At 49.5% G+C, this 27,535-nt stretch overlaps 1 protein-coding gene across 7 annotated transcripts; it reads right to left on the reverse strand.

Moving 5' to 3' along the window:
* Positions 1–11,942: 11,942 nt before the first annotated feature.
* On the reverse strand, positions 11,943–19,599 carry KIF12 (kinesin family member 12). 7 transcript variants are annotated; one of them, XM_019034280.4, is made up of 20 exons: positions 19,530–19,599; positions 19,383–19,448; positions 19,214–19,292; positions 18,602–18,729; positions 18,415–18,490; positions 17,907–18,041; positions 17,601–17,736; positions 16,688–16,779; positions 16,352–16,508; positions 15,516–15,634; positions 15,325–15,429; positions 14,655–14,757; positions 14,483–14,573; positions 14,188–14,274; positions 13,709–13,799; positions 13,531–13,635; positions 12,844–12,944; positions 12,635–12,753; positions 12,457–12,476; positions 11,943–12,302 (listed from the first exon to the last, which is right to left on the reverse strand). In XM_019034280.4, exons 1-20 carry the CDS (start codon positions 19,553–19,555, stop codon positions 12,129–12,131), a joined length of 2,010 nt encoding a protein of 669 aa, XP_018889825.4. In that variant the 5' UTR covers positions 19,556–19,599; the 3' UTR covers positions 11,943–12,128. The 7 variants fall into 7 exon arrangements, 5 of the variants coding, with proteins under 5 accessions (XP_018889825.4, XP_004048542.5, XP_055206456.2 ...); XM_004048494.5 differs by lacking the exon at positions 12,457–12,476; XR_002007454.4 differs by lacking the exons at positions 12,457–12,476; positions 13,709–13,799 and having other exon boundaries at positions 12,161–12,302.
* Between the last annotated feature and the right edge of the window lie 7,936 nt (positions 19,600–27,535).

Below are 27,535 nucleotides of genomic sequence, written 5' to 3' on the forward strand. Positions count from 1 at the left end.
CCCAGGCTGGAGTGCAGTGGTGCGATCTCGGCTCACTGCAACCTCCACATTCTGGGCTGAAGTGATTCTTGTGCCTCAGCCTCCCGAGTAGCTGAGATTACAGGTGCCCACCACCATGCCTGGCTAATTTTTGTATTTTTAGTAGAGACAGCATTTCACCATATTGGCCAGACTGGTCTCTAACTCCTGACCTCAGGTGATCCTCTCACCTCAGCCTCCCAAAGTGTTGGGATTACAGGCGTGAGCCACTGCGCTCAGCCTAAATTTAAGATTTTAAATGAGAATTTTTTAAAACCCAGGTCCGTTGTCTGTGAGCTCACACTCTTGCCAGCAATACCAAAGGCCTCTCTATGAATTTCCCTTCTCCAGTGGTTAAATCTACTGTCCTTACTTCCTCCCTGCTCTTGGCATGGAACATTCCATACTCTCAGCCACCTCTCTGCTAGAGCTGGGAATGACCCCTTCAGGCAGGCAGTCCCAAGATTAAGACCCCTGCTTATGTGAGAATCAAAGGATTCCCCCATGTAGTCAGTGCAGAAACAAATGGTGTATCATGTCCCTTCTGTAAGATTCAGTCAGTACATCCCTCTTTCACTGGTATCCAGAACAAGTGTGCTTCTATTCATAATGTGTTTCCTTTGCTCCATCACCCTAACCTTGGCCAGTGATTAGATTCCCTTCTTGCTTTGGCTGCTAGGAAGCTCAAAGCCATGATGTAAGTTTAAGCATAGTTACTGTCTTGGTTTAGCTTTCTGGGACAGTTATCTTCGTGTTCCTTGTGTTCACAAAGTTTCTCAATCTTTGATGTTTTAGTTAATGATGGTAGTGAGGAGGTGGTAGCCCCCAACTTCTCCTTGTTCTGCATGATATTGGAGGTGGCTTTCCCTCGCTAAAGACCACTTTCCGTTATCTGTGAATGGAAGAAAACAGTTCTTGTTCTGTCTGTCAAGAGGCCAAGAGAGAAAATGTGTGAGGAAGTGAACTGTAAACTGTCCACTGCCTTACCTGTGTGGTGGCTCAGGGGTGTCTGCCATTGGAGGAGGCAGGCCTGGTATAAGAATAAATAAATAACAATGAATCATTAATAGGAATAAAATCATCCTACTAAGCCTGCTTACAGTGCACCAAGATGGCTCGCTGACCTTCATGTTGGGCCTACATGACTACAGTTATCAACCCCATGGTCCAGATGGGAAGCCTGAGATGTGCAGGGGTGGAGAAGCCCCAGTCCTAGCCTCTCTTGGACAGTGCTGTTCATTCAGTTGCACAGCCTCTCCTGGGGGTGGGGAGAGGCCCAGAGGATAAGTCCAGGATGTTGATCTCTTCTCCTGCCTCCAGGAATGTTTGTGCTCCTGAGATTATTAACCAGAGCAAACAGAGAGAGTAAATGCTGCCAAGGGCCACTTGGACTTTTGACTGCTTTTTAAAAATTAACCTGGGTACACAAGTTGCAAGACCAACAGTGGTCAGAGAGCTGCTGCCCCCTCTTCCCCTTCTGGCTGCTGGGGTGGGAGGATGGAGGCTCTGGGGTCCCTGCCCTCCTAGGGGGCCCAGGGGTCTAAGAGTCCATGGGAATTGCTAGGTTCTGAAACCATTTGGTTGTGGGGGAGGGTCTTGCCCCTCACAGGAGGCCTCAGAGCCTCAGGGGTGCCCGGTGCAATGTGGAATAGAGGCCTCGATTTTCAGATGCACATACTGGGGCTCAGGGAGGGGATGGGACTTGGTCAAGGTCACCCAGTGTGTGGCCGAGCTGGGGCCAGATAGGCCTGACTGTGGCACCCAGGCTCTCCCTTCATCATTTATTCTTGTGTCTACTTGTTCTTTTGCCAAATACACACTCCATGCTTGGTGCTGAGGACAGGATGGGCATATGACAGGCCTCCCAGAACTCCCTTGAGGCCTGGGGTTGGGGAACAGACGAGGTGAGAAGGTGATAAGACAGGATGGTTGCTGCAGTGATCAGGGAAGCAGAGGCCAGGACAGGGGAGTCAGACTCCAAGAGTAGGAGTGAGCCAGACAACAGTGCAGTGGGGTGGGTGCATGGGGGAGGGGAGTGGGTTCCATGCACAGGGAACAGCAATTGCAAAGGCTTAGGGAAGAAAATAGAAAATTATTTTTATTTTTATCCAAAAAATACAAATAAATCCACAGGTCTGGAGCTTGGGGACAGAAGGGAGTGGTGAGAGTGAGGCTGGGGAGGTGGCTGAGGTCCAGTAGGTGGGATCGTGTTGCCGTGCCAAGGGGTGTTGCTTGGGAGTGCACAGGGGCACTGGTGGGTTTTCAGAAGTCAAGGTCAACCAGATTAGTAATCGGGAGAGATCAATCAGGAGGTAACGTAAGCTGGAAACCCAGGAAAGCAACTCCTTAGGAGATTTTCCAGGAAGAAGGAAGGGGCCGGGCCAGGGCACTAGGACCCAGTGACTGGACCCACAGGGACATCAGGGACATTGACTGGGACTCAGACCAGAGGGTGTGGTCAACCTTTGAGTCCTCCTCTGCCAATGGTGGAATGATAAGGTGACTTTCTCCATGACAGGAGGCCTTGCCTCCAATGTCTGACCTTGCTCAATTTCCACAGCCTCGTGCCACAGCCTGTCCACTCAGGGTCCCCGTGGCATAGCTGGAGGTTCACAGCACCCATAACTCCATGACTGGTGATGTGGAGGGGTGTTCTCACTGCCCTGTGATTTCTAGGCATTGTTACTCATCCCTACACCTCCATCCCAAAGAGCAAGTCCACCCAGAGACTTCAGTCCTAGTCCTGGTGGCTTGCTGGGGGACAATGGGGCAGTCATTTCCCTCCATGGCTTCAGAGCTGACATAATAACTGAATGAGGGTCACTTGTGAAAATGCACCCCAAGTGTGTAGATACGTAGGACCCCTGTCATCATGGGCGCTTGGTACCGCATGTGCTCCAGCTAAGGACTCCATACATAGCTGCAACTGCACTAAGGTGTGAACTTCCCTTGTCCACCAGGGGGCAGCAGAGAACTTCCCGAAAGAACCACCAGAGTTTGCTCACAGATTGTTCTGTACAGATGGAGACAGAGGCCAGGAGCAAAGGCTCAAAGAGCTACAACGCGGGCTCGTGTCCAGGCTTCCTTGCCCCAAGCCTACTTAAAATCCCCTGGTGACTGTAAAACATTTAGCTTCTACCTTGCCCATCCCTACCCTGCTAGAGAGCTTGATGCTTGGTTGGGGCCCTTAAAAAAAATAGTTTTGCTGGAGAACCAGAATTGGGTGCAGTTGCTGCAGACCACGAAGGCTACTATAACTTTACTAAGTTCTTACTGTCTGCCAAGTCCACGCAGAGCACTACAAGAGCATGTCGTTCTAAATCCTCTATTAAGAATCTTTTTGGAGTGGAGTGGCTCAGGCCTGTAATCCCAGCAGTTTGGGAGGCTGAAGGGGGCGGATCACCTGAGGTCAGGAGTTGGAGACTAGCCTGGCCAACATAGTGAAACTCCCATCTCTACTAAAAATACAAAATTAGCTGGGCGTGGTCGCACACGACTGTAATCCCAGCTACTCGGGAGCCTGAGGCAGAAGAATCATTTCAACCCAGGAGGCAGAGGTTGCAGTGAGCCAAGATCACTCCATTGCACTCCAGTCTGGGCAACAAGAGTGAAACTCCATCTCAAAAAAAAAAAAAAAAAAAAAAAAGAATCTTTTTGTGGGGTGGTGGGGAGGGAGAGCATCAGGAAGAAGAGCTAATGGATGCTGGGCTTCATACCTAGGTGATGGGTATATCTGTGCAGCAAACAATCATGGTACCTGTTTACCTATGTGGCAAACCTGCAGATCTGCACATGTACCTCAGAACTGAAAATAAAAGTTGAAGAAAACAATAATCTTATTATGCTGGTAGCCCTATTTTGCAGGTAGAGAAACCGAAGCTAAGACATCAGGTGATCATGCGTTGAAGGTCACCCAGACATTAAATTCAAACCAAGATCTGTCTCTGTTACACTTAAGGCACTCTGCTGACCCTATCTCTTGTCTCTTGGCTAGATCTTAGGCCACGTTCTTTAGACACTTGGAGCTGATGAGTCTCCCTTCATTGGACTCTTCACAGCTGAAGTCAGGCCTATTTCTCCCTTCCCCAGCCAAGGGTCACCTCAGCGTCTGCTATATCAAGTCCAGACCCTCTCTCCCTCCTTGGGGCCCAGCACTGTGCTGGGTGCATAATAGGCGCTCAGCCAACAGTGCTGACTGACTTACTCAGAACCATGGGGGAGATTTAGGTCGGATCCCAAGAAGGACCACCCACGCAGAAGACAGCTGAGGGAGACTGGGAAATTGGACTCACCACATCCAAAACCCCTTAACCTTATGTCCAATGAATGAGCAAAGGAAGGAATGACTGGGCTCTCAATGGCAAAATTTATAAAGCAAAGACCCCTTGCTCTGTGGTGGCTTGTCCTCGAGTCATCAAATTTGAGTTTGTCTGTGTATTATGGCCTGGAGTACCCCCAAGGCATTGTCCAACATGCTGTGATGATTAAGCTGCTGAACTTTATATCCAGACAGACCTGGGTTCCAGTCATGACTGCGACCCTTTCCTGCCTGTTTGATCTTAGCTAAGTGACTTCACCTTTCTTTCTCTTCTGTTAAATGGGGTTAATAAGAGCTCATAGCGGTGTATGAGAATTAAATGATGAGAAGCATGTCATGTCCTTGCTCCTTGGAGAGAGCTTAGTCAATAATAAACGTTGGCCCTGGGTCAGGGTGCCCTTAGATGTTGTCAATCCAGGTTCCTGATTGCAGGAGTGGGTGGCTTAGCCTGGAGAAGCACTCCTGCCCTTATAATCTTTGGAGCTCAGAGTGTCTTTGAGATCAGAGCGCCCTGGGGACAGAGCTTGTGGCCCAGGATCTAACTCCTTTTGCACCCCTGAGGAAAGGGTTACCAAAGAATAAACTTCCAAAGGCCTTGTCTGTGTCCAGGAAGGGGACACAGGCATATTCCTGCTTGTTGCAGGCCAATCTTATTGTCCATTGAAGCAGGACCTCCAGGGACCTGCCCCAACTCCTGGCTGACCGAGCTGATGCAACCCAGCATCTCTGGAAGGACTAAAATTGCTCTTTCCTGAAACCACAAGGCAAGCTGAGCTCTCTGGAAATTCCCAGCAGCCTTTCTTCATTGAAGACAAATGGATTTCTCTGAATCAGTTGCCTTGGAAGGGCAGTGGGAACTCTTCCTTGGCTCTTGCCCTTGGGCGACAGAGTCCTTCTTTCCACTCCTTTCCCTGGAAGAATCTGTGTTAGGAGGGTCTCCCTGGAGGAAGGAGCCAGCCGAACTGGATGTCAACAAGTTCATGAGTCTGTAATAATGAGAGTCCAGAAGTTGACACAATTCCTCCCCCGCAAGTAATGATAGAATGTTTGTGCTGAAAGCATCCGTTAGTAATAATAACAGCAATAACAACTAGCATTTATTTAGCACTAACCATGTGCCAGGCTCTGTTCTGAACAGTTTATACGAATTCACTTCTAGTTCTCACATCATCCCCTGCGAGCATGTATTAACTCCTCATAGGGTAAACCAATTTTATCCCCACTTTACAGAGGAGGAAACTGGGGTTCAAAGAGATTCACTCTTTTGCCCAGCCTCCCACAGCTGGTATGTTGGGCAGACAGAGGGTGAGAAAGGGAGAGGGTTTGCCCAAAGTTCTGTAGCCTGGAGACCACGGAGATGTCCTGCCTCCACCCAGGGCCCTGCCCCATGGAGAAAGGCTGGGCTGCAGGGCTGCACTTCTAATTGTCTAGATTCTAGCTCAGGCACCGGGTAGTTTTTAGAGAATCCCTTTGGTGTTGGGGTGGTGAAGGATCCACCACCGGCGGGGAGGTTGAGAAAGTCCCTTCCTCTGCCTCGTCAAAGTGCCTCTGCGTGGTCTGGCCTTGCTGGATCGTGCCGGGCTTTGGTGGAGAACAATGTCTCTAGGAAGGCACCCCAACTATCCTCAGGGGTTCCTAAGTTGGACAGAAGCTGATCCTCTACCTGTCCTTCCTCTGTGGTCCCACTGGGTGGCACCTGGCATGGTGGTTGAGGCCAGCCAGGTTCAAATCCCGCTTCTGCCACCTACTGGCTGTGTGACCTTGGGCAAGTTCTGAGCCCCTTCCTGCCTTGGTTTCCTCACTGCAACGTGACAATACTGACAGTACCTACTTCTCAGAGTTGTGAGAAATGAGCGAGTTAACACATGGCAAGCGCTGGGAGCAGTGCCTGGCACCAGAGAAACTTGCTAATTGCTATTATTTGTTCCCTTGCCTCCTGATTGTCGCTTTGCTTGTCTTTTCCCCCACTTGGTTGGAAGCTTCTTGAGAAGAGGGCAGTGGCCCAGGGTCAGGCCGCTGTCACTTGTATCCAGCAGAGGCGGCCTGGCCTCCAAGTAGGGGCTTGGTGAACATGTGATAATCAGGAGAGCCATACACTGGATGAGGGTTCTTGAGAAAGACACGTCTGCCCAACTTTCAAAAAAGTCCTCTCAAAGGTCTTCTTTGCCAGCCCGTGTAGATGCCAGTGATAGCCAGGGACTTGTCTGACATACACAGGAGGTCTGTGTCAAGGCAGGCTTTGAACACAGGTCTCCAGATTCCAGTCATGGTCTCCAACCCCAGCATTAACCCATCTACAAGTTCCAGTAGCTTCCAGTCTGTGGTTCATAACAAGACCACGCCTACTTGCCCAACCTGCCCTGCCATGCTTGTTTGCCTAAAATAAAGGAAGATGAGTCGCTGGACGCTAAACAAGAAGATAGAAATGGAAAAAGGACATTGAAGAGGACACAGAATATGCCATGAAGGGGCTGAATCCTATCAGAAACGGGCTGGAAATGAATATGAATTTGGAGCAAATGTGTCATTAGGCAAAGAGAAGAAAGACCTTGTGGGAGGGAAAGCAGGCCCATTTGGGATGCTGAGAGAAGGCTGGTATGGCTGAAGCAACAGGATGTTCTTGGCAAGAGGGTCTTCATGAACTCTCATTATGACTCCAAGTTTTGGGGTCTATCTGGGAGTTGGCCCCCCAGACAAGGCCTCACAGCCTTTTAAGTACAAGTGTCCACAGGAGTGCTCTTCTAGAAGCTTGTGCCATCCAACTGCAATGCTTTCTGCCATGCTCCTCATCGTGCAATGAGAGGGGGCTGAGAGTTGGGATCCCCAAGGATCTGGAAAACTCAACCAAGGATCTGGGCAGCCAGCACTCTAGAAACCCATGGGTGGCCTTCAGAACTCTGGTGAATGTCCCTTCCCCACTACATCCCCGCCCAGCCAAAGATTCCAGAGAATCCCTCCTGACTTGTCTACAGTGTTTTAAAATTTCAGAAAGATCTTCTAGGGGTTTGGAATCCTGGAAAATTCCTGTAGTGTCTCAGGATTTCCAAGAGCTTCCCCCAGTTCTAATGTTCCGAAGTAGCAGAGACTTTCTTTTGACAGTTCTTGAGAACTACTACCATGTTTCGGAGTCTAGAGAACTGCCCCCAAGTTCCAGCAATCTGCAGAAGGCCTGTAGATTGCAGGGCTCCAGAAGTGTCCTTCTGAGTCCACAAGTTCTCGGTAAGTACCAAATGAATTTGAAGGGTCTTGATACATTACTGGGATCCTTTGGAATTCCCCCAGGGTTTAGGGATCCTAGAATTATGGCAGTTCTAGAGGGAGGATGCTGACTGTATTAGTCTGTTCTCATGCTGCTAATAAAGACATACCCAGGACTGAGTGATTTATAAAGAAAAAGAGGTTTAATGGACTTGCAGTTCCACATGGCTGGGGAGTTCTCACAATCATGGCAAAAGGTGAATGAGGAGCAAAGGCCCGTCTTATGTGGTGACAGGCAAGAGAGCATGTGCAGGGAAACTGCCCTTTATAAAACCATCAGATCTTGTGAGACTTATTCACTATCACGAGAACAACACGGGAAAAACCCCAGCCCCATGATTCAATTACCTCCCACCAGGTCCCTCCCACAATACAAAGGAATTATAGGAGCTACAATTCAAGATGAGATTTGGGTGGGGACACAGCCAAACTATGTCACTGACTGAGAGATGGATGCATGACTTATGAGACAAGGGTAGTGAAGGCCAGTCTCCTTGAGTCCTACGACTCTCTCTGGAAAAGGATGTGGGGTGTTGCCGAGCTGGAGTGTGAACTGGAACCAGGAAACTGGAAAATCGTGGCTGGCTCCAGCGGGAATCGTCCAAACATGAATGAACCAGTGAGGCCAGGGTCCCCCTGGGTGGTCCCCCTCCATCCTCCCAAGGCGATTAAGGAAAGCTCTCACACTCTCATGCTTGGTGCCAGGGCCTCCCCTGCCTGGGGCTGAGGACCTCCCAGCAAGCAAGCCCACAATGCAGTGAAATAAGGGTTCTGGGGAGTGGGGAGGAGCCCAGGCAGGAACCTGCAGAGCCACCCAAGCTAACGTGGCATTGAAATTACCAATATTAGAAAATAAAGGCTTTAGGGCACTCATCAGGCTCAACCTCCCTGTTCAGGTCTCTGTACAAACATCACCTCCGACGGAACTCCCTGCTTAGGACTGCACCCCTGCCCTGACAGAGCTCTACTCTCCTGCTCTATTTTACTCCATAGCATTTATCACCATCTGACATGCCACGTTATTTTGCCCTTTTTCTCGTTTATTGTCTGTGTTCCATGAGGGTAAAAGTCCTATGCTTTATTCAGTGCTAGCCCATAGAAAGCAGGTTCTCGTAGAATGTTTGCACTGAAAGCATCCATGAATAATAATAATAGCAACGACAACTAGCATGTATTTAGCACTAACCACGTGCCAGGCTCTGTTCTAAATAATTCTGATCAATATATATTGAATGAATTTTTTTTAACCTGATTGTCAATTCCATCAAATTGTCATGTTGACTAAAGGTTGCTTTTGGTGAAACTGTCTGCAACTGGCAAAGCTACATGCTCCACTCTTTCCACGTGTCAGGGAATTTCATTCGCAAGACAGTTTTGTAAGGGGGTACTCTTATTGTGTTCATTCTGGGTATAAGTGTCTTGGGCTCAGAGCAGTTGAGTCACTAGCCCAGGATCACTCATGGGTTTGAGCTTGGGTGGCTCCATCTGTGGCTTAACCACAGCCTGCTCTGCCTGGTCTGGTTGCCTGTGGTATCTGGCTGTCACCTTCTGTCCCTGGGCTCTGCCTCCACAGATTCTGGCCTTCCAGGAAGCCACCACTGTTGAAAACCTCTAATGTCCAGTCACAAGTGTGGTCTAACAATTCCTGGCCACGGGGGCTCCAACCCAAATGGACCCCACCAGTCCCAGCTTCAGGGACCAGCCCTGCATAGACTCAGGAGCCAAGGGCCTGCAGTGGGGGAGACCCAGAGAGGCCCAGCAGCCTGCCCCAAGTCACAAAGCACACTCAAGCATCCTTGAGACACCTTGCTCTTATGTTTGGGTCCTCATGCCGCTGGGAAAAAGGGGGCACATTCCCAAAGCTAGTTTCCAGAATGATGGGTAGGAGAGCACTGAGTCTTTCCTTGCTTGGTCCTGCACCGGGGAGTGTGGTGGGGTAAAGGGATCCTGATTTCCTCAGGCCAGGTCTGAGGAGCACAGTGGCCAGTCTGAGTTCTGTTCCAGATGATGGCTGTGACCTCCCTCCAGCAACCCCAGCTGCTCCCTGACTGGTCCTCCGGCCTCAGTCTGCTGCCTCCCAAGGGCTCCCCAAGCCTGTGGCTAAGGCTGGCCTGCCCGGACCTTGCCTAAGTCCAGGACATGGGTCTGAGGGGATGCCCAGCCCGAGGCCCAGCTCAGGTACTACTGGCTGAGGTGTCTCATCTCCTCTGTGCTGGTCTCTTTATAGTCCCCCAACTCCAGCTCATCCTTGCCAGTCAGGCCACCTCCCACAGGTGGCCAGCGTGACCTAAATACGAATCTAGGCTGGTGATGCCTTAAGACCCTTCCATGGCTCCCCTCTGCCCTTGGCACAAGCCCAAACTCTGGTTGTGACCTGGAAGGCCCTGCACTTCCTGGCCCCGACAAGCTCTGGAACCTCAGGGGTCTGTAGCCTTTGTGTCCACAGCCCCTCCACCTTCCCTTGAACCCAATGCTGTCTACCCTCCTACAAGCCTTAGTCATGGCCTCCTTGGGAAACCTTCTCTGACCCCCTCAATGATCACTGATCAAGTGACCTTCCTTTGTGCCTCCACAGTCCCTTGGGCTTCCCCCAGCCCCTGTGAGGTTGTAAATGCCTGTCTGTCCCCCACCAGACTCTGAGCTCCCTGGAAAAGCCACCTTGGCCCTTGTCTTCATTGTCACCTTATAGCTTGATTTGCAGTTGATGCCAGTGGTGTTTTTGCTTTGTTGTTTTTCAAGGCTGGAGTGCAATGGTGTGATCATGGCTCACTGCAGTCTCAGCCACTTGTTTTCAAGTGATCTGCCTCAGCCCCCTGAGTAGCTGGGACTATAGGTGTGTGCCGCCATGCCCAGCTAATTTTTTATTTTTTGTAGAGACAGGATCTTACTATGTTTCCCAGCCTGGTCCCGAACTCCTGGGCTCAAGCAATCCTCCTACCTTGGCCTCCCAAAGTGTTGGGATTACAGGCACCCAGCCATCAGTGTTGTTTGTTGAATGAATGAATGAACAAATGAATGAACCATGTGGGTCTGTTTCCCTAACTATAAGTGAAGAGTTAGGTTAGCCTCATAGCTCTTTCTATAATGGGCCCTCTCTCTGCTTCCCGTAATTCCTCATGTCATACTGGACTTCTCCATAACCACAGACCCACTGTATCTGATATGGTTTGGCTCTGTGTCCCCACCCAACTCTCATGTTGAATTATAATCTCTAATATTGGGGGAGGGACCTGGTGGGAGGTGATTGGATCATGGGGGAAGATTTCCCCCTTACTGTTCTTATGGTAGTGAGTTTTCACGAGATCTGGTTGTTTGAAAGTGTGTAGCACTTCCCCCTTCATTCTCTCTCTCTCCTGCTCTGCCATGGTAAGATGTGCTTGCTTCCCCTTCGCCCTTCTGCCATGATTGTAAGTTTCCTGAGGCCTCCCAGTCATGCTTCCTATACAGCCTGCAGGGCTGTGAGTCAAACCACTTTTCTTCATAAATGCCCCAGTCTCAGGTAGTTCTTTACAGCAGTGCTGAGAACAGATTAATACAGCATTTTACTGGGCACTTATGCCATGAATCAGATATTGCTCACAGCCTTGACCCTCACTAGAACTCAATGGGAAGGAAACTGTGTCCCCCACTTAATTGACTGAAAACCAGAGTGGTCCAGAGAGGGAACAGGGCTTGCCCAGAGTCCTAGCGCAGATCTGTGGCACAAGAAGCCAGGCCTCCTGATCCCCACCAGCGCCAGGACCCATAGTGACACAGAGTGAGCCCCTTGACCACCCATCTCCCTGTGCTCCAGGCCAAATCAGTTTCCCTCATGCCTCCTTCATGGAGATGCTTGCCATTCAACTCCCCCACCGCCTACCGAACAGCATATAGCAGTTGCTTAATCAAAACTTGTATAATATGTGAAAGGAGGCTGGCTCACGCCTAGAATCCCAGCACTTTGGGAGGCTGAGGCAGGTGGATCACAAGGTCAGGAGATCGAGACCATCCTGGGTAACATAGTGAAACCCCATCTCTACTAAAAAAAAAAAAATACAAAAATTAGCTGGGCGTGGTGGCTTGTGCCTGTAATCCCAGCTACTTGGGCGGCTGAGGCAGGAGAATCGCTTGAACCCAGGAGGCGGAGGTTGCAGTGAGCTGAGATTGCATCACTGCACTCCAGCCTGGTGACAAAGCTAGACTCCGTCTCCAAAAAAAAAAAAAAAAAACCATGAAAGGAGATGGGAGCTTGGGGTATTCCAGACTGGAAGGGGACACACATCTGTGCCAAGAGTCCTAGCCCTTCCTCCCTCTAATTTCCCACGGGGAAATTACTGATAACCCCAGAGGATAGAACCAACCAGACTTGGAGCTGATGCCTCTCTTTATTCATGTATTTCATCCCCTGCTGCCTGGTTTCTCCTGAATCCCCTTGCTCCCCTAAATAGCACCCCCAGTCCCCGCCCCTAGCCCAGCTGCAGGTGGAGTAGCAGCTGCTGTCTCCATTCAGCAGATGGGCAGACTGAAGCCCAAGAGTGCGGAGCCCAGTCTGAGGTCACACAGCAGTCTCCTGGGTTCCCACTTGGCCTTCAATGGGGAGGGAGGACTTGGCCTGGGCTCCGTGCGCCCTCACTGCAGGGTGGCTGGCTGCGGCCACGTCGCAGGGAGCTGCCAATCTGGTCTCTGAGGGCCTCCAGTCTCTGGGCCAGGTTTGGAACCCCGGCCCCACCTAAGGAGCAGTGAGACTCGAGGCCTGCCCTCTCCGGGGCCCTTCCTCACCCAGGTCCATCTGGGTCCCAACACCCTCTGGAGAAGCCTCAGGGGGTAGGTACCCTCCACCCTTCCCCCCACCCCACCCCCATACACCATGGGCTCCAACATACATCTGGGCACGCAGATGCTCCTAAAAAGAGAATTCCAAGTTTGGGAAGTAGAAAGATCTTAGAAGCCACCTCTCAACACCCACCCCATTTCAGAGATAAGACTGAGGCCTGGAGAGGGTGGGTTCTACCCCAAGATCACAGAGAACATTAGGGGCCCCTCCCTCTCTCCCTTCTTCACCTCTGAGCCCTGGTGATGTCTTCGGGGGCCTCACAGGCAGGGGAGGTGCAGAAGGTACCACCTCCTCCTCCGTCAACATCTCTGCCAGGACTCGGGTCTGAGTCCAGTCACTGTGACTCCTGGGCCAGGGTGAGTTGGGAGATGGGAGGTGAGCCTTTGAGTTCCCCAGACTACCCCGCTCTGACCTCAGTGCCCCAGGAGAGACCCACCTCTCTCTTGGGCACTTGGCAGAGCCAGGGCTGCATGGGGGTGCCCAGGGTGGGGGCCGGGCAGATGGGGGCCTGCCACCTGAGGCCTCAGGGTCCAACACCTGTAGGAAAGACCAGAGTCCACTCTGGGTGACCTCAGTCCTGCCTCTCTGTGTCCCACCTACCTGGTGCTAGCCATGACACCCCACCATGCCTACCCCACAAGGTACCAAGAATGTCAGGATGGCATAAAGGGGTGGGGTCTTGGTCACCTTCTGTGTGCAGCAGATGGTTCTTCTACTGTCCTCTCCTGAGACTAGAAGCCTCCTGAGAGCAGGAACCATGTCTGGTCTATTTCTGACTCCTCAGAGCCCAGAAGAGAGGCTGGTATAAAGCGAGGAGCTTGGGGAGTTACTGAAGGAGTAAGTGAATGTATGATTCAGTAAATCCATAAGTGAGTAGATATGTGAGTGAATGAATAAGTGAATGACAGAATGAATTCCTGGCCCTGACAGGGCAGGGTGAGGAGGAGGGAGGGTGAGGCAAACAGCTATTTCAAACCAGGGCAGAGGGAGCCCTAGGCCAGCCATTCACTCCCCATGATCTAGCCTGCAGCCCTGGAATCCCTGGGGCTCTGGATTGATGACTCCTGGATCAAGGTCTCCAGTTCTCCCAGCCTTCCCTCACTCCCACCATGGCCTTTCCTACCTGGGGCAGGTGGTGCTCCCCTGGCAGGCAGGCCCAGTGGGCCAGGGGCACTCGACACAGTGGGCAGATGTGGCAGCAGGGGCAGGAGTAGAGGGGTGGCAGTGCCTGCAAAAAGGTGCGTCAGAGGCTCCATGACATCCCTACTTGTCACTCCTCCAGGCTGGGCCGTGAGACTCACATGGCAAGGGGGAGCTGGGGCCATCAAGCAGGGACACGGTGGGGTCAGGCCAGGACCCTGCTGGTGATGGTAGCAGGCAGAGAGGAGACGCCTAGAAAGAACAGCAGGGTCTATGCCTGCAGCCTCCAACCCTACCACCAAGCTGGCTTTCAAATCCCCTTCCCAGCTAATACTCCTGGATCCCGTACCAGGTACCGGGCCCCATTCTCAAAGTTTTACATGTTAACTCATTCTCTCTGATCTTTAAAACAAGCCTATAAGTAGGCACGACGATGACCCCCATCTTACAGAAGAGGAAACCCAGGCAGTGAGAAGTTAAATGACTTGCCCCAGGTGACACAGCTAGTAGGTGGCAGAGCTGGAAACTGAACCTAGTTGGTCTGAATCCAGAGGCCAGCCTCAAGCAGTTCATTAAGCCATCCCTTTTCCCAGCTGCCCTCTGTCCGGAGGCCTGGCTCCAAGCCGGTGGCTCTGCTTACCTCTCTAGTGCATGGACCTGCTGGGCCAGGATGCGCTGCTCATTCCGGGCCAGGTCTCGGCTATTCTGCAGCTGGCTCTTTTCTTTCCTAGGGGAGATCACAAGCCAGGAAGGGGTAGGAAATGGGGCTGGGGCGTGGCATCAGTCAGCTCCTCCTCATTGCAGTATAGCACCAGTTCAGGAAGCAGGTGGGGACATAAGGGAGCCAGGGGCAGGGAGAGGAGGCAATTTGCCAGAAGCAGCCTAGCAGTGATGGGTGGGGGGCAGCATCCCTCTGGCTGTGGGCTGTGCCCTACCTGAGCCTCTCATTCTCCAGCATGAACTCCTGTAGCATCCCATACAGGTTCCGCTGGGCCCAGGCCACCCGGGCCCCACTGAGCCCTGAGGCTGCAGGGAAGCAGGAGGTGGTAGATCCATAGGAGCCCCAGACCCTATCCCCATCCTATTCTGCCTCCAGGAAGCCCATACCCTTGCAGTCCATTTGGTCCAGCTGGAACTGCAGGCGACGGTTCTCCTCCTGGAGCTGCAGCATCTCTGTCTCCAAACGCTGGGGCTGCTTTGCCACAGGAGACTGTAGGGAAAGAGGCCCAGAGCCACCTTTATGGTTGTATAAGTTGTGCACTGCACAAGAACTTCCGGGTGTGGGAAGTAACTGGGGCCTAAAATCCAGCCCATGCTTCATTCGTCAGCCTTGCATCTTGGCACAAGGCCGTATCTGCCTGGAGGGGGCACCTTGTCCTAAGTGCACTGTCCTGGAGGGCCCCACTCTGAGCTGGACTCAGCTGTGAGTCCAATCCCAAACTCAGTTCTGTCCAAACCTTGGGCCAGATAATGATTCCAAACGAGACCCCATATTAGGCCCCACATCAACTCCCACTTAACCATGATACTAACTGAGCTAGACCCTGAATCATATCCCAACTCAAACTCCAACCCTAGACCTGCCCTAAAGCTGGCATGACCCTGGCTGGGACCCTGACCCCATCCTATACAACCATGACACTGATTCCAGGATTCCAACCCTAATCCCAACTTTGACCCAGTCCAAGACTTCAATCAAGGGACTCAGGCTCCAACTCCTGCCTGATCCCCCAGCATCTCCACGCCTGTCCCTCAGCTTGTGCCTGCCTATACTCACCTTGGGGGCCTGTGGCCGGGTGGTGACCCGCTGAGCTCGGCTTGCATATCGCAGGGTGCTGAGAGTCTCAGGAAGGCACTGGGCTGAGGGGGACACGCAGGCCACCTGGGGAGTGCACTCCCCCTGAGCGCTCCTCTCTGGGGGCCCCTTCCTCAAGACCCAACCTTCCCTGCCAGGCCCCGCTTAAGTACCATGAGGGTGACCCCGCGCCCTCCCAGTGAGTCTGCCAGCAACTTGGTGAGCTTGCTGTCCCGGAAAGGGATGTGGCTCTGCTTCCGCTGTGGGTCCAGCAGCAGGGAGATGCAGTGACCTGGGGAGGGAGGGCAAGAGTTAAGAAGGTTACATCACTTGCCCAGGGCCATCAGGCTGGGACGCTGCAGAGTTGGGCTCTCCACCCAGGCCTGTGTTGCCCTAAAACCCATCTTTCCACATGATCTCATGACTCAGTCAGATTGGTCTCCACCACCAGACTGGGACTCTTTGAGGGCAGAGAAGGCCCTGTATACCCTGACCCTCAATGCCCAGCAAAGTGCCTGGTACTCAGGCACTCAGCAGGAAACTTCTAACAAATGGATTGTACACAAACGAGTTTTGTGGGCATCTCACATGCATGCCACAGGGGAATACTGAGGGCACAGCCCCTGAGGATCTCCAGGTCCAATACCCTGGGGTGGGGTCGGGGAGAAAGCTCAAATCCCTTCCCCTTACTGGGCCTCAGTCTTCCCAACTGCACAAGGGACATGCCAAATGTCTCTGAGGGTTCATCTTCTGCAGTTGAGTGGTTCTATTTCCCAAATTAGCATGGAACTTTATACACCCTTAGAGTTTATACATTCATAAGCAGTGTTTTACAAAGGGAGAAGTCAACAGCAGAGCTGGGGCCAGAATGGGGCCTTTGGTTCCTGGATCGCAGCTCTTTAACCCTCTTCTATTTACTACAACTCCTCTGGTATCCCCCACTGTGGAGAGCTGTGAGCCAGGCACAGAGGAGAGACAGGAAATCACACCAGTGGCCCCCAGGTCTCACCCAGGGCCAGCAGGCTTCGGTTGATGCTGTTAGCCTCAAGCATCAGCTCCCCACGGGATCCCGTGGCTGCTACCTTCTCGCTGCCTGCCAGGTCCACAAAGCACAGCTTCCCACCAACAGGGGGCTCCCCAGGGTCCACAGAAGGCATCTGCTGGGCCTGAGGGATCAGAGCTTCATGGGGACTTGGGAGGGACCATCCCCATCAAAGCCACAAGGTTATGGGACCAAGGGTTTCCATTATTACCCCCCATGCACACCCAAGTTGGTTTATATGTCCAGACACAGACCCTTGCTGGGTGGCCCTGGGTAAGCACCTTCCCAGGCTGGAGCACTCACAGTTTGACGGCTGATGTAAATGGTGAGCAGGGCATGGCTTCGGCTGGAGGCCTGGTTCAGGGTGTGGGCTGAGCTCCTTCGACGGCTGAGACCTGGAAGGGAAAAACATCAGGAGCTGGACCTGGTAGGAAGAACAGGTCATCATCAATGAAGAAAAAGGAGCAAAGGAATCCTGGCGGAAGGGTCAGCCTCATGCAAAGGCAGGGAGGAACAAAGTGGGTGTTGTTCAGGGAACGATGGGATGTTGGGTCCTGCTGTAGCAGAGATGGGTGGATGGAGGATAGAGAAAACTGAGCAGAAGAATGACAGTCAGATTTGCATTTTATAAACATCTCTCCCACTGCTTCGTGAAAGGAAGGGGAGAAACTGAGGCAGGAGATCAGCTGAGAGGTGTGGCACAGTGCTGGGGCCAGAATCCACAGTCAGCATCTCCAGTGCCTGCCAAAAGAGGGGTGCCCAATAAATACTTGATTTAAAAAAAAGAATGAGGCTGAAAGGGCCTTTAGGCTCGGCTAAGAGGTATGACCTTGATCCTCAGGGCCCTGGAAGGGTGGAGGGTCTGGAGGCAAAGAGAGATGGGGTTTGCAGCATAGAGGAGAATGGATTGGCAGGGGAGAGCCTTGAGGTGTAGAGACCACCAAGGAGCAAGAATGAGGCCTGGCGGAGGCCGAGGCCCTGGGCTAGAGAGGAGAGGGTGTGAAAGGAGTTTGGAAGGCAGAATTAGCAGGCCTTGTTGGCAGTAGGGGGAGGCCCTTGGGTCATGCCTTTGAATTGTAGTTTACTGGTCCTTCCCCACCTCCCCCAGGAATCATTTCTGAAGCTGCAGCTGCAGTCTGGGCCCCAAGTCCACACTCAGTGAACAATTGAGGAATGGGCACCCCTACCCGCAAAACTCCCCGCTGTCAGCACACACCCGTTTGCAAAAGTTCCATCAGGGCCTCCAGACTCCCAAATTCCACCACCCGCAGCTGCTCCACATAGAAGCCCCGAGTCTTGTTCCAGCGAACAGGGAGGGGCCGGGGAGACCCCAGGCTCAGCAAGTCCCGAACCTGGGAGGGGAGGGAGGAGGGTGAGGGAAGGGGATCTTTCTGAGTCCACCCACCCCCAGATCTTACTGACAACAGTCCCCACCGCCTCTTCTGCCCTTTGATCCAGGCTCCCTGGAAAGAAGCGCTCCGTTTCCTCATGGGCTGTCTTTCTATTCCTCGCATTCCCTTACCTGCTCATTGTAGATCTCCAGATAAGAGGCGCGAAGGGTGACAGGGGCACCCAGGTGCTGCACGCGGTCCAACAGCCAGGCGAAGGTCCTCTGCATGATGCCAGCCAGGCTGGGGGGTACAGGCACCCCCTCCCCCTGGGGGCAAAACCAGCTGAGCCATCGTCAACTCCACAGTAATAACTACCCTCTGTAGCGCATGTATGATACCGTGCGCCGGGAAACGTGCCAAGTTCCCAAACAATGGCTCATTTAATTCCTAGTCGGTACTGTCACTTCCATTTTACAGATGAGAAAACTGAGAGCTAGGAAGGGGCCAAAGTTGAAGCCCAAATGCTCCAAATTGGGCAAGTCCCTTCTCTTTGGTCCTCAGCGTCCTCGTCTGCAAACAAATGGGTCAGGCGGCGTCGTCCCAGCCCCTCCCCTCTGGGAGTCTGCGCCGCCTGCGGCTCCCCAGGGCTTCCAGCCCACCCAGCCCCGCCCCGTGGGGGCGCCGCCGGCGCTCGCTCACCTGGGGAGGGGGTCCAGTCAGGGTGTAGGTCTTCCCAGAGCCCGTCTGGCCAAAGGTGAAAACAGTGCAGGAGAAGCTGCGGGCGGCAAGGGCGTGGCTGGACTCGGGAGGCTACCCGGGGTGGGGGCTGGGGGTGCTTCGGGGCCCCGCCAGGCCCGGCGCGGAGCGGAGGCGAAGCTTCACTCACCCGCGCAGCGCCAGCTCCCCCAGGCGCCGCACGCCGCACGCCCGGAACACGTCCTCCTGCGTGCGCGCCGCGTCTAGCACCGCACCGAAGCGGAACGCCACTTCTGGACCCCCGCCTGGAGGGCTCACCTGGCGCGGGTGGGGCGGAGGAGCGGGGCACTCTGGAGGAGGGCGGGGCACCGTGGAGGGGCGGGGCACCGTGGAGGAGGGCGGGGCACCCGGGAGGAGGGCGGGGCACCCGGGAGGAGGGTAGGGCGCTCGGTGAGGCACTCGGTGGGCGAGCACCCTGGGTTGGGGGTGGGATGGGGGACACTCACTAGGGCCGGGGCATTCTGGGGAGGGTGGGACACCCTGGAGGGGCGGGACATTCTGGGGGGGCGGGCACCTTGGGTGGGCGGGCACTCAGAAGGGGCGGGGCACTCGCAGAGGTTGGCGCGGCGTACCCTGGCGGAGGGCTGGGCATCCTGGAAGGGAGGGGCACTCTGGGGAGGGCGGGGCACCTGGGAGAGGACCACTCCGGGGGAGGGCGGGGCCTAGGGCAAAGTTGCCTGGGGGAAGGGATCTGGCGTCCCCGGGATTTTTTATTGGGGAGATAGAGAGAGGGGTTCCTCACCTGCAGAGTCCGGGTCCCTGAGCAGTGCAGCACGCTCTGCTGCCCTCGACGCAGCTCGGCCGCGCTCATGGGACGTACCCTGGGGTCCGACAGAAGGGCAGATGGTACATCCTGATGTCTTCATCGATCCCTGTCTCGCCCAGGTGCCTCCTAGCCAATTTATACCCACCTGAGCACCACCTGGATGGGCGTTTCCGGCCCCTCTGGCCCTTGCTCCAGGCTCCGCGCGAGATCCCTGTGGGCAGCAATGCGAGTTATCATACTTGCACCTAGCGGCTGTTCAGGACTCCTCGAACCTCTCTGAAGATCTGCTTACCCGTCCGGTGACCCGCGTTCTTCCATGTCCTGCTCTGCACACGGAGTTAGCTCCGCCCGCGTCTCCTTTATTTACCGCCCCCTCCCAATACCCTCCCTTCTCCACAACACTGGGACTGTCTACACACATCTTGCATTCCCACCCCATCCCCCATCCCAGGCAGCCATCCATCCGGAAAGACTCCAGCTGCCCAGGGCTAGCTCGTTAAAGATTTACCCTTCCTCACCCCTGCGGTAGAGAAAGTCTCTCCCAAGCTAGGGGACCCCTAGCTAGGGGGTTCTGGAGTCTGAGGATCCCTTGCTCTCGGCCAGTCCTCACAAGAGGAACCCGTGGGACGACCCAGACCGGCCTCCTTTGTGCCCAGTTGGGGATACCTAAGCAGATAGGAAGGACTCAACCAAGGCCACAGAGCTAGCCTGCACAGGACCAAGCTTTTCCCACCCTCTCCACATACCCCCCAGTCCCAACCCCAGCAGCTCAGCTCAGCTCAGGGCCCAAGGAGCGGCACAGGTCTCAGTCAGCTCTAGGGACGACCTGGCTGGATTGAATCTCTGAGCTGACCTGAGAACAGGTTTCCAAGCATCTGGTAAAACACTGGGGCACCTGCCTCTCTAATGCCAAAGTTAATCCTAGGCCAGCATGATTGTTTAACCCTCTCCTGGTCTGGCTTATGAGAACAGCAGAGATGTCTGTGAATGTGCAGGGATGGGGCAATCACTTATTCTGTACCAGTCTCCATGCTGGGCACCAGGGCAGAGGAACCCCATGCATCCCCTGACCCTTCCCAGCTCACAGTGTGTCTGGGGAGATGGATAAGTACAACCCAGCAGCGTGTAGGGCCTTTAGGGGGAGTACAGAGGCCTGTAGGAGCCAGTGGGGGTGGGGAGGAGGTGAGGGTATTCCAGGCAAAGCAAACAGGAGTCAGGATGGCCAGGGTGGGGTGGGGAGATGAGTGTGACATGGAGAGGTAGTTTGAGGCTGGATCTAGCTTATGGTGGGCACATCAAGGAGTCTGGGCTCACTCTTCAGGGAACCAGGAAGCCATTGAAGGGTTACAAACAGGGATGTGACACCATCAGGTTGGTATTGTTATTATTATTGTCATTCTGGCTGTCTTTGTATGTTCTCTGAATATTTCTACAAACTCTCCGGCCCCCAAACGCACATTAGGGTGAAAGCCCTAAAAATCACTTTTTCTCAACGTGACACATTCTATACCACCACAAATTACAGCCAACTATCAAAGCCACCCTGCTGGAGAATGGGCTGTCTTGGATGGCAGTGAGCTCCCCAGGCAATGGAGATGTATAAGAAAGAGCCATTTGACCTTTTGGTTATAGGACCCTCTAGCAGGGGCCACAGGGAAAGTTCTGTAGAACTAATAACCACTGCCCCCAGCTCTGCCACTAACTTGCCACAGAGTCTTGGCTTCTCTTGTTTCCTTCCTGTAAAAAGAGATTAATGACTTCTCTCCTATTTGACATGGTTGTTCTGAGATTTCAATGAGACAGTGTCATTGAAAGTGAAAGTTGTAAATAATTACCTGAAAACAAAAATAAAAATTCCTAGATGATCTCTAAGTTCCCTTTCAACTCTGAAGTTCCTTAATCTATTTTTTGAGTCCTTGAGGTGGATAAGACAAAAATTACTATCCCTGTTTTTCAGAGGAAAAAAAATGAACAAAACAGCGAAAGGCAGGGAAGGTTATCTAAGGAGAAAACAACAAATGGCAGAACTGAGAGTTTAAACCCAGAACTATGAGCTGTACATCCTGATGCTGCTTGCTGTGGCAAGTTGCTTTTGTCAGGAGTAAACCCAGTAAATGATCAAGGTGCTCCTTGAAAAGCTGTTGAAAGTGTTAAAGACTATCAATCACTAGCATCTTAGTGTGCATTGGTTTAGTCAGATTGCTGGCCCTCCTCAGGCTGGACTGAGATGAGCCACGCTGAAGGGATTTTTGTTTTTTTGTTTTGTTTTGTTTTGTTTGGAGATGCAGTTTCTCTCTTATCACCCAGGCTGCAATGCAATGTTGTGATCCTGGCTCACTGCAACCTCCACCTTCTGGGTCCAAGTGATTCTCCTGCCTCAGCCTCCCAAGTAGCTGGGATTACAGGTACTCACCACTATGCCCAGCTAACTTTAGTATTTTTAGTAAAGACAGGGAGGGTTTCACCATGTTGGCCAGGCTGGTCTCAAACTCTTGACCTCAGGTGATCCACCCACCTCAACCTCCCAAAGTGCTGGGATTACAGGCATGAGCCACCATGCCCAGCCTTGAAGGGATTTTGATAAAAGTGCAGAAACAGGGGATATGTTGCATGCTGGTCAGTGGGGGCTTGTGCACCAGGCTTCCCAACCTGGGTCAGAATGTGTACATGATTTGATGTCCTTTGAATCACAAATGCAGGAGCAAAATCCTGGTTCTGTTCTCTAACAGTGAGTGCAAACATCTGCTACCCTTAAATTGAACAGTCATGAGCAAGTTTTTATTAAGCCTCCTCTAGGTGTCAGGCAGGTTTCTAGGCACTTGAGATGCATACATTAGTGAACAAAACAGATAAAAATTCTTGCCCTTATGGAGCTTACCCTCTAGTGAGGTGGGAAAGGCAGATAATACAAATAAGCATATAAATAATTTACATAGTATGTTAAAAGCTGAAAAGTGCTATGGAAATAGTATCACTCAGCGTTGGCGATGGCGAACAGGTTGTTGTTTATATAGTATAGTCATGGAGTACCTCATTGAGAAGGTGACTTTTGAGGAAAGACTTCAAGGATGAATGTGAGTTAGTCATGCAAATATTTGGGGGAAGATTATCCTAGGCAGAAGAATTGTCCAATGCAAAGGTCCTGAGGTGGAGTACGACCAGTGTGTGTTCAAGGAATGGAAGAAGGCCAGGGTGGTTGGAACACAGTTAGCAAGGGAAGAGTGGGAGATAAAAGATCATAAAGGTGTCTGGGTGCAGTGGCTCATGCCTGTAATCCCAACACTTTGGGAGGCCGAAGTGGGCAAATCACGAGATCAGGAGTTTGAGACCAGCCTGACCAACATGGTGAAATCCTGTCTCTACCAAAAATACAAAATTAGCTAGGCATGGTGGCACAGGCCTGTAATCCCAGCTACTCAGGAGGCTGAGTCAGAAGAACCACTTGAACCTGGGAGTCAGAGGTTGCAGTGAGTCAAGATGGCACCACTGCACTCCAGCCTGGGCGACAAAGCAAGACTCTGTCTCAAAAAAAAAAAAAAAAAAAAAGAAAAAGATTATAAAGTTAATAGGAGCCTGGTTATGTGCAACCTTGTAGCCCACTTTAAAGATTAAATATAGAGAAATATCTAGCACATCTTAAGCTGGTGAAAACCAAAGACAAAGAAGAAACCATAAAAGCAGCCCTAGGGAAAAAACCATAGCCTTCAAAGTAGCAATAAGAAGACTGACAACTACTTTTGAATAGAAACTATGGATGCCAACAGACAATAGACAGTGCATCTTTAAAATGCTGAGATTAAAAAACAAAAATCAACCTGGAATTATATGTCTAGCAAAAGTATCCTTCACAAATGTAGGTAAAATAGACATTTTTGAACAAACAGAAGCTGAGAAATTCACCTTCAGTTGATCATCACTACTAGAAATACTGAAGGACATTTTTATATGTTGAATGAGATAGAGCTCAAGGAAAAAATAAAGAGCATGAGAAAGAATAAATATAGGATGTATATAAAATCATTTTGAGGCCAGGCACGGTGGCTCACGCCTGTAATCCCAGCACTTTGGGAGGCTGAGGGGGGTGGATCACCTGGGGTCAGGAGTTCAAGATCAGTCTGGCCAACATGGTGAAACCCTGACTCTACTAAAAATACAAAAATTAGCCGGGCATGGTGGTGGGCGCCTGTAATCCCAGCTACTAGGGAGGCTGAGGCGGGAGAATTACTTGAACCCAGGTGGTGGAGGTTGCTGTGGGCCGAGATCATGCCACTGTACTCCAGTCCGGGTGACAGAGTGAGGCTTTGTCTCAAAAAAAAGAATCATTTTGACTGTTTAAAAGAAAGTAACACTAACTTTTTGCTACCATTATAATATATATAGAAGCAAACAGACATTACACTAGAATAAAAGATAAGTGGAGTGAACGGAGTTAAACCATAGAATTGTAGCATTGGTTCTTCAATTGTTTGGGAAGTGATAAAAGTACTAACTTAAGGTAGACTGTAGTAGTTCAGGGATGTATAGTGACATCTTTAAGGTAACTATCACCAAAACAAGAGTTAAAACTAAGAAGCTAATAGAGCAAAATGAATTAAAACTACTTGACTGATTCAAAAGAAGACAAAAAATGAGATATAAAGTCACAAAGATATCGGGTACGGTAGCTCACACCTGTAATCCTAGCATTTTGGGAGTCTGAGACAGGTGGATTGATTGAGCCCAGGGGTTCAAGACCAGCCTGGGCAACATGGAAAAAAGCCATCTCTACAAAAAATACAAAAATCAGCTGAGTATGGTGGCACAGGCCTGTAGTCCCAGCTACTTGGGAGGCTGAGGTGGGAGGATCGCCTGAGCCCAGGTCAAGTCTGCAGTGAGCCGTGATCGTGCCACTGCACTCCAGCCTGAGCAACAGAGTAAGACCCCATCTCAAAAAAAAAAAAAAAAAAAAGAAAGAAAGAAAGTCACAAAGAATAAATGGAACAAATAAGAAACAAATAACAAGATACAATTAAACCCAATTATATCAGCAAGTATATTAATTGTACATGGGCTGGACACTTCAAATAAAAGACAAACATTGTCAGACTGGATACAAGAAACAAAATGTTTCCATATTGAAAAAAATGAAAGCCAACTTCAAATTTAAGAAAAGAAACAATTGAAAATGAAAGAATAGAAAGTTATATCACACCAGCCCTAACCAAAAGAGAGCAGTACAGCCACATTAACATCAGACGAAATGGACTCTAATGCAAGAAGCATCAATAGAGACCGTGTGAAGCATTTTATTATATTATGTGATTCAACAGGAAGACATAATAATCTTAAATTGTATTCATCTAATAACTGAACTGCCAGAAGGAATAGACAAATTCACCACCATAGATGCTAATCTCAACCTAACTTTCTCAGTAACTAAAGAACAACAGGTAAAAATTTAGTAAAAATATAGAAGATTTGAACAACACTGTTACCCAACTTGATCTAAATGACATATACAAAATACTATACCCAATAATTGCAGAATACATGTTCAAATGCACATGAAACATTTTCCAAAATAGATGTTGGGCTGTAAAGCCAGCCTCAACAATTTCGAGTGATCGAAATAATATTGAGTATGTTCTCTGACCATAGAGGAATCAACCTAGAATCAGTAAGGGAAAGGTAACTAGAAAATCCGCCCCCCTCCCCCGCTGCCAAATAATTGGAAATCCAACAGAAATACTTCTAAATGACCTCTGGATCAAAGAATAAATCATGATGGTTATTAGAAAATATTTTGAAATTAACAATAAGGGAAGTAAACTATGTAGTTAAGCAACGCTAAGAAGAAATGCATAAGCTCTGCTTATATTAGAAAAGAAAAAAAAGATTGAAAAATCAGTCATTGAAGTTTCCATCTTAGAAAACTAGAAAAAGAATAGCACATTAAACCTAAACAAAGAGGGAAAGAAATTATGCAGCTAATAGCAGAAATGAATGAAACCCATAGCTGACATACAATAGCCAAAAGTTGTTTCTTTGATGAGATCAATAACTTGTATAAATGCTTAACAAACTAAGAAAGAAAATAAAAAGAGAAAATGCCAAGTACAAATATCAGAAATAAAAAAGGGCCTTTCCTACAGATCCTACAGATATTAAAAGAATAATAAGAGGATATTATGAGTAACTTTATGTCAATAAACCTGAACTTGACCATGTTTGTGAATTCATGAACAAATCACTTAAAAATCTCAATCTCCTAAAATGCATATGAGAAAAGAGTAGGATATCTGAATCGTTTTATATCTGTTAAACAAGTTGAATTTGTAATTAAAAACCTCCCCACAAAGGAAACACTTAGCCTGGATGGCTTCACCGGGGAATCTTCCAAAGACTTAAGGAAGTAATGAAATGAATCTTAGACAAAATGTCAGCAACAGAGCCAGAGGGAGAATTTCCAAATTCATTTTTAAAAAAATGAGGCCAGCCTAACCCCGATATCTAATCCTTACAATGACATAATAAGAAAAGAAAACTGCCGGTCATTAGTTCTCCTGAGACAATTGTTAAGATTCCAAATAATTACTGGCCAATCATTTCAGCAATACAGAAAATGCGTAATACATGTGGATTTAGTCCAGTAACTCAAAAGTTGCTTGAACATTTGAAAGTCAATCAGTGTAATTCAACACATTGATAGAATAAAGGAGAAAATCAAATGGTCATCTCAATAAATACAGAAAAGACATTTGGTAAAATTTAACACTTGCTTATGATAAAAATAAAAGCTTTCAACAAACTAGAAATACGATGGAAATTTATTAATTGAATAAAGGTTCTTTACCAAAAAAAGCTTACAGGTAACATCATATTTAATAATAAAAATAACTTCCTCTTCTCTTACCATCATCCTAGTACAGTAAGGCAGCAATGTATGTAGAAACTGGAAAGAAAGAATTAAGTTAATAAGACTGTCATTTTTCACAGCATACATACATACACAGATGTATATGTATATAGAAAATTCTTAAGAATCTCCAAAGTCTCTGATACAATGCCAATATGCATATATTATATATTACTTGCTAATTACATATAAAATACACAATTGGAAATTAAAATTTTAACATTTAGAGCAGCATCAAAAAACACAATGTCTTAGAGATAAATTTAATAAAAGGCATTTGAAATAAAATGTGAAAATAGCAAAACATTGCTGTTATTTAGGAAGACCTGAATAAAAGGAGATAATTACTATGTTTATGAATTAGAAGATAGAGTATTGTGAAGATGTTACTTTTCTGCAACTGACATATGTAGATTCAATGCAGTCCCAATCAATATCCCAGCAGGGACTTTTAAAAATGAAAATTGACAAGCTGATTCTAAAATTTATATGAAAATGCGGAAGACTACAATAGCCAAGATAATAATGGGGAAGTTGGAGGACTTATACTACCAGATACCGAGACTTAATGTAAAGCTACAATAATCAAGACAGTGTGGTACTGGTGCAAAGACCGGTATGGAACAGAACAGCCTCCAGCAACACATCCATCCATATGCATCACCTGATTTACGACAAAGGAAGCGCTGCTCTCAGTTGTGAGACTATTGTTCTTTTCAATAAATTGGGCCGGATTAATTGGATATCCATTTAGGGAAAGGAAAAAATCCTTGATTTCATACTTTACATCATTCACAATATTAATTTAAAATTAATGATGGATCTACATTTAGAAGAAAATCTAGATAATATCTTCCTGACATTGACAGTAGACAAAAGTTTCCTAAACAAGTCACAAAAAAGCACTAACCATAAAAACTATTGATGTATTGGACCACACTGAAATGAAAAACTGTTCATCAGAAGATTGCATTTAAGAGGTAAAAAAGCAAACCACAGACTGGGAAAAGTTATTTGCAATACACATATCTGACAAAGGACCTCTATCCAGAATATATACAGAGCTTCTACAAGCCAGTAAGAAAAAGACTAACAACTCAAATTAAAACTGACCAAAAGATTTGAACTGGCATTTTGCAAAATATGATATCCAAATATTTAATAAACATATGAAAATTGCCCAACATAATTAGTCACCAGGGAAATTAAATGAAAACCATAGTGAGATACAAGTACACACATACCAGAATGAAATGAATACAATTAAAAAGACAGGCAGTCCTGTTTGTGAACCATTTTCAGAAAACAATTTTGTAATATCTACTAAAGCTAAACAAATCCCTATCCCATGATCTAGCAATTCCACTTAGGTCTCTGCCTAAGAGAAATGAGTTCAAATATCC

Source organism: Gorilla gorilla, chromosome 13 (assembly GCF_029281585.2).
Source record: "Gorilla gorilla gorilla isolate KB3781 chromosome 13, NHGRI_mGorGor1-v2.1_pri, whole genome shotgun sequence".
Classification (NCBI taxonomy): domain Eukaryota; kingdom Metazoa; phylum Chordata; class Mammalia; order Primates; family Hominidae; genus Gorilla; species Gorilla gorilla.